This window comes from Phasianus colchicus, chromosome 3 (genome assembly GCF_987193195.1).
Source record: "Phasianus colchicus chromosome 3, bPhaCol1.hap1.1, whole genome shotgun sequence".
Lineage (NCBI taxonomy): Eukaryota > Metazoa > Chordata > Aves > Galliformes > Phasianidae > Phasianus > Phasianus colchicus.
The window spans coordinates 55069284-55091905 of NC_143438.1; the positions used below are offsets into that span (position 1 = coordinate 55069284).

At 33.7% G+C, this 22622-nt stretch overlaps 1 protein-coding gene across 8 annotated transcripts in view; it reads left to right on the top strand.

Moving 5' to 3' along the window:
- Positions 1 to 22622, top strand: part of SNTG1 (syntrophin gamma 1) — a 332486-nt gene that overhangs the window by 279927 nt on the left and 29937 nt on the right. For all 8 annotated transcript variants that reach the window (XM_090137577.1, XM_031612876.2, XM_090137575.1 and 5 more), the window contains 2 exons: positions 5811 to 5927; positions 9009 to 9080. In XM_090137577.1, the coding sequence (XP_089993703.1) occupies positions 5811 to 5927; positions 9009 to 9080 (189 nt within the window). The remainder of the gene's footprint in view (positions 1 to 5810; positions 5928 to 9008; positions 9081 to 22622) is intronic.

Here is a 22622-nt window from a genome sequence, read left to right on the forward strand (position 1 = left end):
ACATGGGACTCAAAAAGCTTGAAGAAGATATTTCTAATTAAAGTGTATACCAAGAGGAGAAGTGAATACACATTTCATTGTTTTTCACTCACCTATTTCATATCTATACTGATCATCTGCCTTTCCCCTCATATCTTACCCTGTGTAAGTAAAATTAATTAATTTCCTGAACTTCTAAGAATAGTGGACAATAGAATTCCGTGGAGCATAGACAGTTATTGATCTTTCCCTTTCACTGCAATAATATTCCATGTTATCAGCTATAAAGTTGCTACTTGAATTTTATAAAATAGCTGATGCATAGAATTGTGGAAAATAATCAACCATTTATGGCTTACATGCAAATGAAGAAAAAAGAACTGAGAAGGATTAATCACTGAAGATGTGGGAAAGACAACTGGCAAGAAAGCTGAATAGACAATGTAAAAAAATTGTTAATTTGGAATGAAGCAGTATCCATTAGAAAATCATGATTTAAAAACACCTTTTCTGTTCTTTTAAACAATTGCATTACCTGGTAAGAAGACAGTATTTGATGAGAATGCATAGCTGTTATGTGTTTAGCCTGTAAGAGAACTTTTGCTTTCAATTTTAAAATTTGGGGAAACAAAATTTCCTAAGTCCATCTTATTTTATGACACAGTGAACAGTAATTTAATAGCAGTAAATATGCTATTCTCAGAAGCTAATGAAAAAAATATTTATTTATTTATTTGTTTGTTATAAATAATTTTTCTTGTTGAAATTTCTCTCAGAGATGCAGAGTGTAGAACCAAAAATGTGCATCTTTACTCACATAGAATCATAAGGAAAATTGTGCATGCCTGGAGAGGCAAACAGACCCTGAAGCAGTATATAGGTAATGCTGTGTCTGGGAACTTTCAGACAAGTTCCAGATAGGCATCTAGCTTCTCTCAAGTCTCTGACTGATGGCTCTGGTGACATATAAGTGGCTCAGTGTCCAGATGCACTCTATCCAGTTGATATTCCCAGAGTACCCCTGATGTCCAGCAGAATCAGAATAGTGTGATATGCAATTTCTAGCTGCTTTATTTCAAGAATACAGTCAGAAGTCATGCTGCTTTCCATGACTTTTTAACAACCCAGTGTTTGCAGTACTTGCTTCATAGCCACACTAGTCACTCATTACTCCAACCTATTATCCCTAAAAGCCTGCCCTTATGGCAATAGATTAGATAGTATGGCAGCCTCTCCTACCTCTCCTGCTCAAGCTGGTCTGCTATTCAAAAACTACCCAAGACAATGGGAGAAGAGAGCATGCAAAAAATGGTCTGAATCACTGAAAGTATGCAAAAAGATCCTGAAATAGAAGTGAGCTCTGTGAGGGGAGAAACTTTTGGCTAAGTGTTATTTACAAGTCTACATCTATAAATTGTTTGATATTTCCTATAGGTAACTGTCCACTTTTCACAGGGCTTGAAATATTTCATAAAGATCTCTTCTGCAGCCACAAAAATGGCTGCCATGGCTGATTTTTTACATTGTTCTCTATGGGGGCGAAGAGACTGCCAATACACTGCAGAGCTCTCTTGGGATACAGAGCCTCTGAGTCTGTCGCTGAAGTTAGAGCTTCATGTAGGATCAACACAGCTATCTTAATTTTGGAGAAGATAAAACCTTTATGGGTTTTATTCTTCCATGTTATTCATAATGGTGGAATGCTTTGCATTGATGGAATGGAATTAAGACAGTAGTGATATCGCAAAATGATTGTTAGTCAATACTCGTTAAAGGACTGACTTTTTCAAAACTCAATGTTCATGGAAATACCGAGATATGTCAGACATAAAGTAACATATTGACAGGTATCAATCTTTCATAGAAAAATAATTAAGTGCAATGTGAATTCAATAAGTGTTGTGAACTTTATTACTAATTCCCTGCCATAGGCCACAAGCATATCGCCTGTGGTTCACTTTAAAAGTAAGGTAAATGAAAATAAGCTTTATTCTAACACAGCAAAACCAGATTTAAGAACCAAATTAATGATAAAAATTAAGGTATAAATAGAAGCACGAAAACAATAGCATGCAGAATCTATTGAATATCATGTTCTTCATCTAATCATCCCCTAAGGTTTTTCTCAGCTCCAGAAGGGATTTTAAAAGTAGTTTCCCTCTACCTTGCTGTCTCAGAGTGATGCTGTGTTGTGGTTCTCTTTCTCAATCTAGCTGTACTTGGATTCATTGTTTGCAAGTTAATATTTGAAGTAGCTGCAGATTGTTCTCATTTCTTTTACTTTCTGAGTAATTAATTTAGGAAGACTTTTATATAAGAGAGTATAAGAATGCAGGTTATATATACTAGTATGCAGTATCCTGTGTACCATGGAAGTACCACAGCACTGTTAAAAAAAGTCACACTGAAGTTGGATGCTCTGAAACAGATCCCAAGACACATATGACTGCTTTGATACTAACCATTCTGAATCACAGACAGATGTATGTTGGATGATTTATTGTAGGTTATCTGGTCAAAACCCTGTTCCAGGAAGGGTCAGCATAAATCATGTTGGTCAGGACTTTGCCCAGTCGAGTTCTGGATATTCTTAAAAATGAAGAGTTCATAACATCACTCACAAGGGGAAATAATTCAAACTTTGAATCTGTATTTTTTAACTACTAAAAGACATCCAGGATGCTTTGATACACATTTTCTTTGCTATAATGCTACAAGGTAGACATATTTAATAAATGCATTTCCGTAGACTTAGCAAGATGTATACTGTGCCTTTCATTTGCAGAATATTTATTTATCTTTATTAAAAAAAATGGATTTTTTTAACCTGATAACAATTTCCTATAAAGAATTTTGAAATTACCATACAAGAAAAAGTATACTAAAACTGCTATATGAGTATAAATATGAGACTTCCATGATAGAAAGCTGTCAGTACATCTGTTCTAATCTTTGAATGGCCTCACATTAAAAATAGCATAAATTTTACACTTTGTTTCTAAGAAATTTTATCTTATTTATACTATTTTTATTTTACCATCCTTCCTAAAATATGATAAAGACTATGTTAAAACTCTGGAGATGTCTCTAAAGCCAAAAAGGATTTTTAGTAGGGCTAATTAAGAAATTTAAGCTGTATTTTGAATAGATATGAAATACAGCAATTAGTGGTTTACTTTCTTTTTGCCTGGGATATCTATGTGAGGTAAAGGACAGGGAGATTATGAATTTTTGATTGAAGAGAGCATGCTGTTTCATAGAAATACAGCTTCTTTCAACTGAACATGATTCAGCTCACAAACAGTAATAACTTACTGAATCTTTATTAGTAAGCCAGCAGCCACTAAATTAACTGGTTTATGTCAGCGTTTGATTTTGAAGAATGAGCTGCTGCAGGTAAGTTAGAAACTGCCAGGACTGGGAAATAAATAAATAAACTGGAATGTTATCACAAATAAAATGTATTGGGTTTGTTTGTTTTTATTTTCTTACTATTGTTGATAATGGCCAGCAGTTTATACAGAAACATTTCTATGATTAAAAAAATTGCCCTCATTTTTAAATGTGTAAAATGGGCATTCTGTGCACTATTTCTGGTTCCACATATATCCTGTATCCACGGTAATAAACATTTCTTTTTAGATAGAATCTTATCAAATTCAGCTTTTCAAGTCAAATTTCATATTCATCCAAAATGTTAGTGTTTATATATATATATATATATATATATATATAAACATTTCAATATATATATAAACATTTCAATATATATAAACATTTCAATATATATATAAACATTTCAAACTAATGGCTCATATATATATATATATATATATATATATATGAGCCATTAGTTTGAAATGTTTTGATCCCTTTCCAAATGAATAGCTTTTTTGAGGTTATTAATAGTGAAAACTTTTTTAGAAGTCAGAATGTTTATTAGTAACATAAATGCTTTAAGAAAGTGGCCTCAATTTTATCCCATGAGGGAAAACATTTCAACAGTTTCTCACCTTGATTATGTAAAAACTACCACGCTTTAACATCACGTGTTCAGTTTATTTAGATAAACTGAGACCATTGTAGGAGCATGCAGTTAAAATACTTATCAAGTCTTTGTAGCTTTTTCCCTGTTTTCCAGAATCTATCCAATGTTATTTTAATCCACATGTGAATACACTTGTGCATTTAAACAACTATGTAACTGTTCCTAATTGCAGTCATACAGCTTTTGCTTAAGAGTTCTGCTGGATGTTTAAGAGTACATATTTAGCCTGAAAGAGAAATGAGTTTTGTTAATAAAACCTTAATGTATCAGGTTTTCTGAAAAATCAATCAAATTTCTCCTTGTGATCTATGGAGGCAACGGAGCAGTATCAAAAGGAGCAATTGCTTTAAATTTTATGGCTGCTTTAGTATTAAGGCAATCAGATGTGAAATATCAGTGCATCTGTACATCATGCATGACTATGCGCTGTTATTCTGATGTAGGAGAAACTTAGATTAAGTGAGGAAAAAGAAAACAACCTAAATGAACACAGGTTACACACTGTGAAAAAGTGATACGAAATCTAATCAGACGAGATTATATCTTACTATATCCAATTCTAATGAAACAAATCAAAGATGGCACGGAATTAATTAGTTAAAAAGTAAAGTTGTCTGAATGCCTAGAAATCAGAGATCATTCATTCTCTTTTCATTACAGAGGAAAAATATACTATACTTCTCTAAATAATAGTACACTGTTATATTAATTTTACTCCCATGTGTAGCTTCTCTCAGTCAATAAGCTGCACAGACTCCTATCAAGTCAGAGGAATGGAGCTACCTATCTTTATTGCATTGAATAATATACAAAACAGGAGAAATTAGGAGAATATGAGTAACTGTTGAACTGAAATAATTTAAAGCTTCTCTCACTGTACCTATTGGACTGTATTCTTGAGTATTTTTCATTCAGGAATGAAAAAGATTTTAGAGAGCATGGCTTTTCAATTATTGCATGACAATATAGTGTTGAGTACTGCTTAATCCTTGCGTATTGAGGCATGGCTATATCTTCTCTTTGAAGAAATTTTATAAGTTTCCTTGATCATCAAATTAGAGGTAGTTGAACAAATATTTATAAACATGCCATGTGATCTGAAGTAAAAAAAAAACCAACTAATCTTTAAAAACTTTGCAGCATTCCTTTCTAAATCCATACTCTGAGATTGAAATGTTATTTCAATTAATTAGTATAGTAGTTTTTTGTGGGTGTTTTTTTTTTTTGGTTTTTTTTTTTCAGTTATGCAGGTATCTGGAAATGTTTATAACTAATTTCTGAATATATTAAGTACAAGTACAAAATGTGCTCCAGAATGTCTTTGTTTTTGCCATATTGTAACAAAATCCCATGTATTTATCTGTCAGTCTTGTATCTGAATTCTTCTTCATTTTGTATTCCTGCCTACTGGCTCCCTACATTTCACTTGCATTATATTTTTTCTGATGTGATTGGTCTGCAAGTACTTAGAATTCCTTTAGAGAGCTTTTAATGAGATAATAAAAAAAAAAAAATAGACATCTGTTAGGTATGTGGCTTAGCTCTTTTATTGTTGCTAGGGCAATAAATGCATTTTCTCTTATATTTTGATGGTTGTAACAGGTTTTCTTTACGCATTCATGTGATTATAAGTGAACTGCCAATATATCACATTGTGTCAGTGGTTCAAGATTTGTAGTTCTGTAAGATTTGACAGACATCAGCTTACTTGCACAAAGTATTTGCAATTGATTTGAAGAAATTGCCTGAGGAATTTGTCAACACTATTGATTTTTTTTGTCAGATAGTCTACATGGGCTGGACGGAAGAACGGGAACAAGACTCCCTTCAGGATCGAATGTATACACCAAAGTTTCTAGCACTGAGGGGATCTTCTCTGTATAAATTTATGGCACCTCCAGTAAGTAGATTTCTCATGCTGTGTGGGCATAAATGTTATTAAATAAAATGATTTCATGTAACACGTACCAGGCTTTCACACTGAGCGCTCATTTTGTTAACGGCATTGTAACTTAGAGCACTGAAAAGTTCCAGAGAAATGTATTATAAAAGTGACAGAAAATAACTGTTCATCAGATTACTGTGCAGCTAACAAATACTTTTTTCCCCTCAGTCACCTGAACACTTAGAAAAATACATGAGAAAGCTATTTGTACTAAAAGGGGGCTTTTCATTTCCCTTTGGCAAGCAAAACAAGCTGGAAGCAAGTTGGTTACATTTAAACTGAACTGTCATTCTGAATGCAAACTGCTGAGATTTTGGGTAATACTGAAGCTTTTTGCAGGCTGTGGAAATGGCACAGCCTGCAGAGTAATATCTCTGTCTTTAGTTTTTATCCTGAATATAACTTCTGTGCAGTTTCAGAGCACCAAAAGGAAAGTAGGGAGTCAAATGAGGCAGTTCAGGTTGAATATTAATTGGAATCTGACTGACAAGAAAGGGCAAAATTTCATCTACTGTCTCAAAATCAGCAGTTTAATTTCATGGTTTTATGGCATGTCTAAGCTGCAGGAAACACACATATCCTCTAGCTAAGTTTTAAGCCAGTAGCTAAGGAATTGGCAGCAGACCCATACAGGCAGTACTAAGAGTTTAGTGGTTATCCTGATTTGGGCCGTAGATCCTTTCTGTTGGAGGTAGTTCAAATTTAGATGGCAAGTGTCCACACTATTCTTCATTCACAATTCTATCTCCCTTCTAGATACAATGCTAAATGTTCCTGTTCAGTTCAAAAGAAAAAGATTATTCTTTTGTAAGCAGTGTGGAAGAAACTACAAATTTATTTACCGAGAGTTTGTTGTTATATTATTTCTATCTATATACAATATCATTTTTATTATTAGTTTAGAGAAGTAATATGTTGCTTGTGGGTAAATGACTATGGGAAGAACATATTTATAGTACAGATGTGAACCACAGTGCTGTGAGCTAGGACAGTTCTGTCAAGCTGCTGCTTTATGAGACAAGGCTGATCTCAAAGTCTTTATTAGGGCCTTGTTTCAGATAAGGTGTGAGCAAAACATAATTTAATTATGAAAAATATAACAGACTCTGGTTCTTATTCTAAAATAGGAAGACAGTTCAAACAGAAAGAAAACAATTTCTTTCCATTGAGTAGGAGGGAAGAATAATGACAAACGAACTCTTTAAAAGACAATCTGGGGAAGAAGTTTCTGTAGAGGTGCTTAAAACCATTTATATAATACTTGTACACTTAAATGCCCAGAAAAATTTTCTTCTCAAAGACTACAGAAGGCTTTTTAGAAGGACATTCTCTATGCAAACTTTTACATGTACAATTGTTTGCTGTTCTGTGGGCATGTACATTCATCTGTTCCAGGGATTAAAAAAGATTAAGAATAAACTTTCAAGGCTGCAATTTTGGAGCTTCTAATTATGTAAGATGTAAATGTTGTTATAGGAAGAAAAATAATTTTAATTATATTTCTAGCGTAAGCTTCTTGGATTAAGCTGTTTCTGAACAGATCTGCCAACATTTTAACCAGAAAATTAAATGAAACTATTGTTCTGTTTAACTCCTGAAGGAGGCATGTGTTTAAATACTATACCTCAGCTGCCTCCCCTTGCTATATTTTTTTATCTATGTGATCGATAGCACTTCGCCTCTCTGTGCTCAGGTGCATGATCAGTTCTAACATATCTTATTTACATCTTAAAATTTAATTACCTTTCTGAGATTTCTTGGCAGACTGGTGATCAGGACAGGCAATTTCTAAAGATTCTGTGAGAAATCTTATGAAGAAGGGGGAGCTCTCATATGTTTTTCCAAAGCATGGAGCTTGCAATGACCTTCTAAACAAAACTTCAAGTAGCTGTGGCCTTCAACAGGAATAGTGGTTACTTTTCCTAACGGGGCAGGGCAAAATGATACTTCTCTGGCTGGTGCTTTGTGTTCAGTGAATCTGTAGCAAAACTCAACTCCCCATTTCTCTGTTCCTTGTGAGAGATCATTTCATTTTCTGTCTGAATGAGAAACAGATGAATTGTTTGGTGTGTAGCTGTGGCTACAATTTGATGATATTTTTCAAAAAGCTTTATATTATTAAATTTTAAAAAACAGACTATACTACTTCCTCAACTCTTTTGTCTTGCCATATAACTATGAGCCTTTGAAGCTGAGGCACTCTTCAGTAATTCTTATTGTTAAGATTTTTTTTTTTTCCATATAGAGCCTCAGTTTTTCTTCTCTCTCCTTTTTTTTTTTTTGATTGTTTTATATTCTGTCTTTTGAGACTGTGACTAATTCTCCTCTTTCCTTCTTGCAGTTTCCTAGAAAAGTTATTTATAGGCTTTTTTAAAAAACAATTGCTTAAAATAAATACTGTTAAAAGCAATTGCAAAAATTGTGAGAATGTGGAGAAACAGACTGTTATTCAAATCTTACTGTGTTCAAATTTAAGAGCAGATTCACACTGGTAAGAAAAAAAGTGTATATTTACCTTTGCTCTTTCTTGTTAGCTTTTTCACCTAGATTGCAAGCACATGTGATAAGTGTCTAGGACACTGCAAGGTTGGAAACTTCAGTTTTATGTTTTAGGGCCTCTGCAAACAATGTATGTATAACAAGAAATTCTGTTATAACAACAGAAATGGGGAGAAACATGTCAGGGTTCTGTGAGAACAATTAAAGGGCTGCACCTTTTGTGATCTCAATGCAGCCCCCACCAGCACAGATAGGAGGCTCCCAGGGAAGCCTGTTCATTCCACATAGATTAGCCTGCATGAAAAGCCATTGAAAGAGCAAGGAGATAGACATCTTTTCAGCACTGGTCCCTGGTAGTTTGTGCTCTGCGGTAGTGCTTGCCCTTTCTATGTACATTAAACTAGATGTAAAGGGTAGAAAGTTTTAGGGATTGATTTTTTTATTTTTATTTTTAATAAACTGAACTACTGAAATGAAGAATAATAACTTGATTTCTTTACCTGTTTTTTTCTTTTTTCTATTTTTTTTTTTTCCAAGGTCACAACCTGGGATTGGACACGAGCTGAGAAAACCTTTTCAGTCTATGAGATAATGTGCAAAATTTTCAAGGTATGATGAAAAAATATAAAATAAATTACCTTTTTTTCAGACCAGTTGAGAAGCCAGAAGATTACACTGGAACTAGAAATTCCATGTGACTGCCTTGCAGAAAGACAATCTTGTTCCTGTCAAATCTTGTCCCTGTGAATCAATATTATAAGTCCTGAAGTCATTAGATACTGATAAATTAGATAAATTTAGAAGAAATGTTTTCAAAAAGCATGATAAAATTGGAAATGAACTGATTTTTACCTGGGAAACTGTTTCATTTCTCCATAATGCGGTATGTGCTTTTTACTAAAAAAGAGTTTTATGGCTTTGCTTTACAGGCACATTCAATCATTAGAACATTTCTTTTTCTAATTGAGGAGTTAAAAGAAATACAGATCAGTTCTGTTGCTTTCTAATGTGTTGAAGCAACTCACAGTTGCAATGTAAGATCATAGAATCATAGAATCATAAAATCACTCAGGTTGGAAAAGACCTTAAAGATCATTGAATCCAACCACATCCTAACCATACTAGCCTAACTAACAGCCCTCTGCTAAATCTAAGATTGCACTAAGAGAGTCATTAAAATATGAAATACCATTCTAAAAATGTTTGTCATTTTTCTAATTGTTTCACTTTACCTTAACTGTAGGAAATGGGAGAACTAATTAAATGTTCTGAAAGGTAAATCGATGAGTAGCAAATTGAATAGATCCATTACAGTGCATTGTATTTATTTTTTTTCTGATTTCATTCAAAATTAATACATACTCTCTCTGTTTTTAAACATTGAAAAATAATCTTCCAGATGTTCAGCATTTCTAAATCTAAAACATGAGGGAGAGGGAAGGAAAAAAGAGATGAAAACACTCTTCCCATTCATCTGAAGTGCTTTGCCATGTTGTTCTTACTAGGTGTTGGGTGTTTTTTTGTGTTTTTTTTTTTTTTTTTTTTTTTTTTTTTTTTTTTTTTTGTATGAGGCAATTTGGATTTTACTTTTCATCCAGGCAGAGTCTAATATCAAGAAGTATGAAAAAAATATTTTAAAGAAGCGTGTCCCTTTGGGAAGACCTTGTACTGACATACATGGTACATTTTCTAGTTTTTATAGGTAATATAGGGCACTCTATAGGGCAGATTACAGATGGAACAACTCAGTAAAATATGGAAGCTTTTTACATCAGAGACTTCAAAAATAAGAAACCAAATTTTTAATCTGAATAAAAAACCTCTGCTAGCAATCAGAAATAGAAAAGTCAAAGGTGTTCTTATACAACTAGTTTGGACAGAGGATGACTGGGGTTAACTACCAAGTGTGTGCAAACACTGACTCTAGAAATAAAATTAACAGAAGCAACTATTCACTCTGTGAAAGCATTGCACTCAGGAGGTAATATGAACCGCTGTGCTTACGACACAGTCACTCTTAGTGAGATATGAAATATGTTGCTAGTGGCATATGCTTTTTTTATTTTAAAGGTAGTCTCTGTTTACTTCAGGACTTCAGTATGGAAAACAATAACCACCTAGCACCTTCTCTTAAGATTTAAGCCTGTAAGAGCGAGGACAACTCCTTCTTGTGACTTTATCCAAAGATTCTACTATTCTCTTTGCACCTATGATGTGTACTTTTTTCTAATTCAGAAGTATTTCTTCTATTCCTTTTTTCCACCATCTTACTTTGTTGATACTCTTCTAATTCACTCATTTTTAGCCATTTTTCTTTTTTCCTCTTTTTCTTTATCCCATTCGTGTGTGCTAATGTAGGGATTTTTTTTTTTTTTTTCAACTATGTAGCAGAAGTTCGTTACATAAAAGTAGGGCTTGACCAGTCAGACAGAATGCAGGCCATAAAGCTGTAAAAACTGAACCAGCACCTTCCTGGTGCAGGAAAGAATGCAAAGATGCTATTCTTTCTTATCATTTAGCTCTTCAGACTATCTGTAGATCCTCCATTCTCAGTCTGTTTTAACATAGGATGATCCAGCATAGGGACATTTGCTGGTTAAGTGATCTAAAAGTGTTACTGATGTGTTTACCTCATTATTCACATTCAGTTATTATTTCATGGTCTGTAAGGATGATCACATTCATAAAATATTGAAGTGTTTCAAACAGGGTTGTTTTTTTTTTTCTTTCTTTCTTTTTTTTTTTTTTTTTTTTTTTTTTATTGTTGAAAAATCACTGCAATGAAATTACAGCTTCCAACATCAGCATGTTAACATTCATCATCTTCTAGCTTTCTGCAGCGGATTATATCGGACTTATCCTTTCTTTCACTAAAAATTACAGCAAGTAAAACCAGGAAAAACAGCTTCCCATTACTATTACTACACTGAACCTCTGTAGTGAGTTAAGTCTTTGTTCAGCTTTTCTGCCGTAAGTGTCCAGGTGCATTTGTACAAGACATTTTCTCCATGGATATTACCTAAGCAGAGGCAACTTTAAAAAATTTAGATTGTTACTTTGTGATCACTTCCAAACTTCTTCCCTTCTATTATACCTCACATTCTACTTTTATTATAAATTCGTTTCCTTGGAGAATAATTTGGATGCTAAAACTGAAGGCTAAATTCACAGAGATTGATATATAGCATGGTAACTTCAGAAGCCCAATGAAAAATGTGGAGAAAAGAAATCTGGACTCTTCTACTGCGGTGTTCCCTTTTCTACATTTACTGTTCTTCCATAGGAGCTACTGAGTTCATGTCATTCTTTTCGGAAATATTGGGAAGACAGCATTGTTCTGTGCTTCTCCATCAGTAGAGATAATCATATGTCACTGGGCAGAGATAAATCCAGGAAGATACTCATTCAGTTTGCAGTGGAGTGTTATTACTCATTGTATCTTGAGTGGGTTTATTTCCATATTCTTGTTTAAATTCAAATTGTTCAGGCTACTCATTTACTTGGAATAAATATCACAGAACATTCCCAAATAGAGGGATACAATCAAAACAATATTAAGAATATTATTCTTAACTATTTTTTGCATGATCACCGTGGATTTTGTACCAAATACACTACCTAGCACTCACCCATGCAGTTCCTAGTTTACTAGTTTAGACCTTAGACTTGTCATGGCTGAAGGAATGTTTTCTAATGAGCAGTTTTCATATGAATGTCCTTGTTATGGTTTAACCTGACAGAGAGCTTAGCACCATACAGCCTTTCACTCACTGCTCCGCCCTCCCAGTGGAAAGTGGGGAGACAATCTGAAAAAAAAAATAGAAATAATAGGTTGAGATAAAAACTATTTGCTAAGATGGAAAAGGAGGAGAGAAATAGGAGTAATGGTAATTATACGTGTGTATATATATATATATATATCTATATATATACGTATATAATACATATATTTATACATACGTTTACAAATTAAGTGATTTACAATGTAATTTCTCACCACCTGCCAGCTGATGCCCAGCCAGTGCTTGAGATTCTCAACGTATGAATATGTTGTGGCCCTTGTCAGTTGGCTATAGCGTCAACAAGCAGTCCCATACATACTTACTTAATTAGCACAGATTTAGCTGCTGTGCCTAGTATTCACTTTAAGTAGAAGGACTTGAAAAAGGTCTTTGCTAACCTTCATATGAATTTGCCATGGAGTGAGAGGTAATGTTTTAGAATTAATGTTTCCACGGCATATTTCCTTCTGTATTGATCAAGCTGCTGAGCTTACTTAGAAGGTAAAAGATATATTGTTTGCATGAAAGACGGAGTGTGTTGGCTTGGCCAGAAGTGCTGCAATGTCTTTATATAGCCAAAAGGTAAGCAAGTCTTGGGGCATGTCTTCTTTGTGAAAGTGAATTAGTAAATGTTACTGTAGCGCTTACTAATCAAAATGTATATGCATCACCTGGCTTGTTTAGATTGGAATGAGACTTTCAGAAACTTCTTTCATTTTTAGAACATTATAAACTAGCACGCAGCTTTCACCATGCTAGTATTTTCTGTTGCTGTACTCTGGAAACTTCAGGAAGTGTCTTTTGTGCAACAAGGACAGGATTTACTACTAAATCACTCAGTAAAAATTTTGTTCCTTCTTCCAGACCCTAATTCTGTCAAAAAATCTGATGAATGCCACTAGAAGAATTTTGATTAAAGAAACTTTCTATCCTAAGTTTATCCTTTTAAATGGTATTGTCATTTTCATCAGTTAGAGAGAATATTTGAAGTTTCTCTCCATGACAGAAGCACTGAAGTGAAGAATGTGAACTGCCAGATCCTACTGAATGCACATTAATATTTCAGATTTTTTATATGAGAGAATACTACTTCTAGTGACAGTAAAATATTAAAACACTAAATAAGTATTAATGTCTACGAGCCAGCAAAGGACTTCACTGATTTAGTCATCAGGAAGGCAATATGTGTTAAATGAAACTCAGAACCATAGCAAATGTTTTCTTCATACTTGCATACAGCATACTCCTTTACATTAATTCCAGAGGCTTCTCAAGAATTATGTATGAAACTGAGATGCCATTTTCAATTTCTATTCTCTCAACCTCAAGGCAGGATCTCCTGCACCTCAATCATAGATTAAGGTATCATGTGTTTTAAAACTTGTGGATTTATATTTATTAAAGTAGTAATATGATGCAATCCACACCAGTGAATAATAAGGAAGTTTCTATGAAAAGACTTCAAAGTACCTAGTAAAAAATATGTATAAGTGTAAAACTTTTCACCGTCACTATTTTGGGGGTGAAATTTTACTTTGACATGCCAATTATTAAAACAGGCTGAGTACAATAATCACATTTTAATTATATTGCATTCAATTATTCATTATGCTTCAATAATAGTATATAGCAGTGGGCTGCGCTTGACAGGAAAGGAACATTATTGAAGATACAAATAATTTAGATCTGGTGGAAAGATACATAAATTGATAGGCATAAGAATTAATTTATTAAAAATACAATATGTTTTTAATATGGGTTCAAGTACCTTAAGAGGGAGAATAGAGAGTTCTGAAAAACTCATTAATCCTGAAAAGAAAACGATGAAATGGAAGAAAAAGCAGGAATTAAAGTTAGGGAAGTTTAAATTAAGAAGAAGTTAGAAATTTTAGCATTTCATATGATTAATCAATGGAATAAATTGCTATGAGAAATTGATATTTTTAAACTACTTTATTTTTTGTACCACCAGTTGTATTCAAACTGATACTACTGGACTATCAACAGCATATAGATGTGATCTATATTAAATAAGTCTTCATGCAAGATAATCTGATGATATCACTTCTGACATTAAAAATGTATAAATGAGTCATTTTCAGCACAATTGGTGGCAGAGTTTGCCATGAATATATATTGTTAATTCATTCCAGAAGAAGCTTGTTTCACCCAGAGCTTTATGGTAACAGGTAAAGCCCCATTAGTAGTCAAATAATTCCAATGTCAGCATTGATCAAGACTTCTAAAATTGAAACCAGAAGGTACTCATATCTCCTTGTAAGAGTGAGAAAATGCTTTCTATCATTCAGTCATTCCCCTCTGTCTTAAGTGTGTCATGCAAAGACATTCAGAGGTTTACAATAAGCAGCATATTTTATTTAGCAGTAAACAGGAACCATATTCAGGTGTCAGGTCAGATCTGAAATGAAATGTGAGAGTAATTATGAATGGCAGTCTATGCTGACAGTGTGTCAGGATGCTGAATCATTCATTCCCATCAGTGTAGCTATAGTATATAGTACTATAGTATATAGTATATAGTATATATATATTATTGTCTGGTCCTGATTAATACTATATAGTACTATAGTATATAGTATATAGTATATATATATTATTGTCTGGTCCTGATTAATACTATATATATACTATATATATATATATATATATATATATATAGTATTACTACACTACACTTGATCTTAGGACCTTGACAGGCTGGAAAGCTGGGCTCGGGTGAACCTAATGAGGTTCAATAAGGCAAAGTGCAAGGTTTTGCACTTGGGCCGGAAGAACCCCAGGCACCTGTACAGGCTGGGGGGAGTTGTCCTTGAGAGCAGCTCGGCAGAGAAAGACCTAGGGGTCCTGATAGATGAGAAACTTAACATGAGCCAGCAGTGCGCTCTGGCAGCCCGGAAAGCAAATGGGATCCTGGGCTCCATCAGGAGAGGGGTGGTCAGCAGGGATAGGGAGGTGATTGTCCCTCTCTACTCTGCTCTTGTGAGGCCCCATCTGGAGTACTGTGTTCAGGTGTGGAGCCCTCAGTACAAAAAAGACATGGAGATTTTGGAAAGGGTCCAGAGGAGGGCCACGAAGATGATCAGGGGGCTGGAGCACCTCCCCTATGAGGACAGGCTGAGGGAGTTGGGTTTGTTCAGCCTGGAGAAGAGAAGGTTGCGGGGCGACCTCATTGCAGCCTTTCAATATCTGAAGGGAACTTACTCCCAGGAGGGGAGTAAACTCTTCATAAGGGCTGATAATAGCAGGACACGGGGAAATGGTTTTAAGTTAAAAGAGGGAAGATTTAGGTTGGATGTTAGGGGGAAGTTTTTTACTAGGAGGGTGGTTAGGTCCTGGAACAGGCTGCCCAGGGATGTTGTGGATGCCCCGTCCTTGGAGGTGTTCAAGACCAGGTTGGACGAGGCTCTGGGCAACCTGATCTAGTAAAGGTGTATGTTTGGTGGCCCTGCTAGGCAGGGGGGTTGGAACTACATGATCCTTGAGGTCCCCTCCAACCCAGGTCATTCTGTGATTCTGTGATTCTGTGATAGTATTAATCAGGACCAGACAAGTGTTTTGTTCCTCATTTTTAGCAGTTACTGTGTAAATTACTTAAATACAATTACGTTAATTTTCTCATTTAAAGGCCCTCTAATTTTGTTCTTCATCCCCAAAAGGACACATAATAGCCAGCCTTCGTCTTTGCAAAATACAAATTGTGTTTTGCAGAGAAAAATAATTTACATTATTGCTTCAATTATTGTTTCTAGGAAAAGGATGTAAAAAGCATAAAAGGCTACGGAGAATGCTAGATAAATTTTAAAATCGTATAATCATAGAATTATTCAGGTTGGAAAAGACCTTAAAGATCATCAATTCCAACCACAATCTAACCATACTACCCAAACTAGCAACCTTCCGCTAAATCATGTCACTGAGCACCACATCCAAACGGTTTTTAAACGCATCCAGGGATGGTGACTCAACCCTGGGGAGCCTGTTCCAGTGTGAATGCCAATATACTCAAGTGAATGCCATACTCAAATACTTAAAGTATCAATATATAAATATAATTTGCTCAGTGGCTGAGGCTTACATGCTGATATGATTCCAATAAAGCACTTTACACAAACTGTAGGTGGCACAAGTCATGAGTGCCTTTTACGAATACTAAATCTAGGGAAAAATGCATTTTTAGACAGGGCTCAACAAGGTGTCAGCTCTTGGAAAAAAGTACTAAACTGCTGAGTGTTTCAGTTCTAAGTACTTGAAGTGATTTTCAGTCCTGCGGCTCTAAAAGTAGATGTATTTAATGTCTCCAGAGAAAAGAGGTTCTATTCCCACTCTAACTTATTTTGGTATAACAGTAGAAATAATAAATGTTCCCCTTGCCCACTGGCATTAAGACCGTCATAAAGTTGTCTCTAGTTATACAATAAAGAAAAATATGTCAGGTGCTAGTATCATTCAGTACTGAAATAGAATTTCTACTGAAGCTGCTGAATTCCTATCACTGAGTCTTTTTATGCTTACAGGGGTCTGTAGCTGCTCCTTCCTTGAACTGAGTTGTGCTCCAGATAAACACGTTTCTTACATGATCTTCCATATTTTCTGTGATTCTTCTTTCATGTGAATGTATGTAGTGATAGAATCCTTAATTCTGTTGTGTTGTTAAATTAGAGAAATTTGATTTCTGCTTCTTTTGAAAGCAGAAAGTTTTGTTAGTTGCATGACAACTGCTGCCATATCAGGTCTTGTTAATTTCTTATTTGATTCAGAAGAAAAAAAAAAAAAAGATATTTTAAATATAAAACTTTTAAGTAAGGCTTTTTCTGTTTTCCTCTGACTTTGGAAAGTTAAATTTTGTTTTCTTTTTAAAGGAGGTGTTTTTTTGTTTTTTGTTTTTTGTTTTTTTTTTTAATAATATTAAGATAGCGTAAACTGTCTCCATCAGAAAATGGAGTCAGCTGAGATGGGCCAGGGCTTCCATTGTTAGAGTGATCCTGCTTCGTAGGAGGAATAACAAGATGAGCACACAGAGTAAAAGTAAAAGAATAATAAATACAGAACAGATACTTAAATGATTCTTAGAAATTTTCTGCTGGTTAAAGACATCAACTTTTCCTTCTAAGAAATTTCTTCTTACTACCTGTCTATGAAAACCACCGGGGTGTTACAACATCCATGAGATGTAAAGCGAACTTTTAACTTCTAACATAAGGTGAAAGGAATGATGAAAGAGAATGGAAATTAAGTGTGAAAGAAAAATAATGAATGAGCATACCCTACAAAAGCAAGTGTATGTTTTACATCCTGTTCAAGATTTATCAAAAATTTGAGCACTGATTTAGTCTGAGCAGGACTCTTTTCAGAATCTGTGATGCATTTCAGTGTTTTCTTCACTAATATGTTCTGATTCATCAGTTTTTGCAGGCTTTTTTCTTTTTTTGGTGAAGCATTTTTCTTAGTTTGTCATTGTCCTCTTGTTTTCTTGTCACAATCTTTAATTATTTGAGTCAATTCCAGAAACACTTTGTGGTTAATCCTCCCTTTCTGACTATTGCAATAATTAAATTTATTGTAAGACATTGGAGTTTTATTATGTAAAGAACTTAGCAGTGTAGGCCTTCACACAACAGTGATTATATTGTATTTTTCACTAGATTTGTGCTCTGTTCATCATGTAAAATATATTGTTCCTGTCTCAGAGACAACTGATATTTGCTTCTGTGCAAAGAAGTCTGCACACTACTTACTCTCAATAGGCAGAACCAACACTGAAAATAGAATTATTAATTGTGTAACTATTTTTTATCTGTAGTCTTAGGCTCTTTTGACTTTTTCTTACACTATTAGAAAGAAAATATAACATATTATTTCCTAAACATTTATGGAAAGAAATATGGATAGCCAACAGTGTGCTACCCTAATTTATTCTCATTTTACCATCTTTTAATCACAAACTTCTTTAAGCAAGTAAAGAATTCTGCTGAAAAAGGAGTATTAACGTATGTAATTTTATTATTATTATTATTATTATTATTATTATTATTATTATTATTATTATTATTATTATTATTATTAATGAATAACCTCTTACTTGGGTTGTCTTCCAGCCTTTATTTCATCAGATTTAATTCTTATCCTTCCAATATTTGTGTCCTTCAGGAGATCTTTTCTTACTTTTAAAACAAATGCGTCTAAAGTTGATGAAAACAAACAACCAAATCAAAACTACAACAAAAACACACAAAAATTTCACCATGTGAGAGGTATAAGGCCTTTTCTTCCAGTTCAGTTTGTCTTTGAGTCAGGTGCTTCTTATTGAAGAAGTGCATAGTCTCTTGATGAGGAACAGTGTATTCAATTCTTGTTTCTCATGAGCAGTAACATAAGAGTAACAGCTGTGAGAATCACAACTGAATTTTGCAGTAGGTCTTGATTTTTTCTGAAGCATTTACTGCAGTTACAAAGGTTGTAAACTCTAGAGCCGCTTTGTAAGATGTTTCAGGGATGGTTCTCACTCTGTATGTTTGTTTGTTTGTATATGAAATGGACAAAGAAATTTCATTCTTTTTCCTAATATATTTCACCAAACTGTTTTAATTGTTTTAACTATAGCTTGAATATGAAAATCATACTCTCAGAAAATGAATTTCCTTAAATGGAAATGAATACCACAGCACTTACGTAAATTTGAGAAAGTTGGAAAGAACTCAGAATAAAAGACATGGCCATTGCTATCTTTTATTGTAACATTTATTCTTCTGGGATCTATTCTCAGATTTAATTTCCAGCCAATAATACCTCAGAGTATGGAGAAATGCAACACCTTAATAAATTCCCGAATAGATGATCATTACAATTTTAGTATCCACTTATTCTCTAATTTATCTTTAACAGAAAACAGCCATAAATGCTTCTCTGGAAAGTATTAGAATAGGGTACTTTTTTCATCCTGAAGATAAATCTTTTTTATGTCAACTTTTGAAAATTGTCATCCTATGGCATTAAAATAAACACAATTCTGGGTGGACATTATTAAGGAAGAAACAGATATAATTATGGCACTAACTCAAGGGGAGCCTATATTCAGATTCAGGTTCTGATTCAAGTGAATCTTTGAGACTGCATTATCTTTTAATCAGGAAGAATATGAAATTATTTTTACATTTGTGCCTACTACTGTACCTTGTAGGTTACAGGGAATTAACATTTTACTTCTGTTAAGCAATCAGACAGATCTTTATAATGGAAATTTAATTGAAACTAAAACTTATCCTGTACTCATAACTATTTTTCTCCTTCAGAATGCATATTTTCATAAAATTAGAACACTGAAAATACTGTGCCCTGTTTTAGTTTAGCTGTCATTCTGTGGCTATTTAAAAAAATCACATCTATGCAATTGCAACTTTTTTTTTCTATGTTTTTGATATTAAAATTCAGAAGAGTCCAAAAAAGATGACACGTGTTTGTACGTGCTTGCATGCAAGTGACATGGGGTGTTTTGTTTTTTTTTTCTTTATTATTTGATTAATGAGTATTTTTTGGAAAAGTATCTCTTTTTTTTTTCACTTTAGAGTGAATCAGTTTCCTGCTGCCTGTAAATGCTATTAGAACTATCACCATAGCAACTAATGGTGATGCCTGAAAAGAGTGTTCCCAAAGTTTCAGATAAAAAAAAATAGATCATTAGAATCCCTTAGAAAGGAGTTTTGTTTATGTAGATGGAGATAATAAGTGTAAAATAATCAGTGCTCTGATGCTAGTGCCAGCAGGTGTAAAGGCATGATGTGATCATTTTTTACAGTCATCTTAATGTTACTGCACTCTTGAATTGATGGGAGAGAGTTTTGTAAGATAGATTTCTTTTTATTTCAGGACTGTCTAAAGTAGTCCAAAAAAGAAGCAGGTTTTGTTGTGTTTTTTTTCAGCTCTGTGTTATTAAGAATTATAATCAGTATCACAAACATTGTTTTACCCCACTTTAAAAGAGAAAATAAAATATATCAAGGTCTGTTTTGTCTGTGCATATAACTCAGATTTGAATGGTTTTGAACATCTTACATAGTTTATTGCTCATGTCAAAAACTGCTCACCAGTGTCACTGGTATATACAGTTCCACCTCCTAATTACTTTGTACGTTATATATATATATATATATATATATATATAAAACCTATATTTGACTGGAGAACCAGTATTTAAGACTGTTCTCAAATAAGTCCTTCTGGGTAGATGTCATACATGGAACATATGGACATAGTTTTGTTTAATCCTTCACAAACCATTGTAGAATAGAACAATTGGTCTTCATTGCAGTCAGAGTTCAGGGTCTCTAACACCTTAGTGGATCTAACAAATAGCCCAAATATGAGTATTCATTGGATCCGTCACACATAAAATGAAAAAATACATGTAATCAAAAAAGAGCAGCTATTTCTGGAGAGACCAGTATTTCAAAGAGAAAAAATTCTCTTGCTGTAGAGAAAGTGATGTCACTGCTTAGTGATAAAGAGGCATTCTGCCTTAATTTGAAAGGACCTGCCTAATGAGCCATGCTTAGTTCCCTTAGACAAATTTATTACTCTCACTTAACATGGACATCATTATTAATTAGACAAGCAGGAGTCATACCATCCTGTCAGCAGAGATGCTGGATTACCCTGAAGCTGGGTATAAGCCAAAGACTTTTCTCACCACTCATCCTTCAGCAGGGCTACTTTCCTTCCAGTAGGAAATTAGCATACTGCTACAAGCTTTCTGACTGTTCATCTTCAGAAAGTCTGTATTAATTCACATTAAGAACATAAGGGGTAAATGGTACAGCTGATCATTACCAGTATGAAAGATGGCTCAAAAATAAGATGAAATTAGATATTGACTATAATTGACTTGTGAGTAATAATAAAAATGCAGGGTCAAAATACAAAGTTGTAATCACATTTAAACAGAGTAGAACATTATTTTATATTTTAACTGAAGTAAGTCTTCTGTAAAAGTCAATTAGTAATGTTTTCTTCTTAATCCAAGCCTATTTTTAAGATTCCTGACAGATTCATCATAAACTTCCAGGGAGTTTTGGGTAATTTTCAGTTGGATTCCTGAGACAAAATTTCACTTTGAATTCCAACTTTTTCTAGGATTTTTGAATAGCTGTCTTTTAAGTTTGTGTACTGATTGTTTCCTACAATTATCTATAATATAAGAGAAAACAGGGTTAAACCTGTGAATTGGTATGTTTCACTTTTTACATGCCTGAGCACAAATAAAAACCTAAAGAAAAGTCTTGTAGCAAAAAGGAGCAGAAGTACTAAAGAGAGCCTTGCAGGGACATCAAATTCTTTTTACAAGTAGGAGAAAATACTACTAAAGAGGAAGCTACTATCTCATATGTGTGGAGACATGTCATTGTAAGTGAAAATATACCATTCAAATATATTTGACTGGATTTTGGTTTTACTATTACCATTTTTACCATATCATTACCATGTCCATGGTGTGGATATCAAAATCACAAGTACATACTGATTGTAAGAACTAATTAAAAAATATGTATTTTGTTTTGATAAATTGTCAAAATTTTTTTTGTTTGTTTTTCAATCCAAATAAGAAAAGATAAATTCCCATAATATTTATTATTACTTTTCTATGTTATTTTCTGGTATGAAGAAATTCTCTTTTTTATTATATTTTTCTTTATTTTTTAATAGCTTTGCTTTTCTCTGTTTTGTTTATATGTACATCATGCGTGTAATTTGTCACAGTCTGTAGTGGTTGAAATACTTTAATTTTTTTTTTGTAAACCACTGAGAAGTGCTACCTTGTATTGATTAGATCTTCTCTACAATATGTTGTCATCTTAATGTGTAAATAGCAAAGACATGGGTTAATATTCCAGATCCATTTTATCTCCTTTCTCCCTCCAGTCACTAAGATTAATGAAATACTCAGCAGGATCTACTACAATTATTGCTAAAAATATTGGTAATAAAATGCACAGGCTTTTATTTAATCACTTCAAAAGACTGTTCCAAGATTCTTGCACTTTCAAACACATTTTAACAGAGATAGTCTCAATACAACTTTTAACACTTTCATTTTCACAGTTTATAAAAGAGCACAACCCTTTTACACAGCCAGCATGTTCTTCGTAGGAAGAAAAAAAACACAAACACAAACAAACAAACAAACAAAAAACAGTAAAAATCTGGAAATCTAACAGTATAATTTAATACAGTCAAACTTTAACCGTGCTCAGCAAAGCAGAGACATAGAGATATGCATTCTGGAACTAGGCACTGTAATTCCTCCCATTTAAAATCAGGGTCTGTTGCTTCAGTTGCTTGCAGTGACTGCAAATCT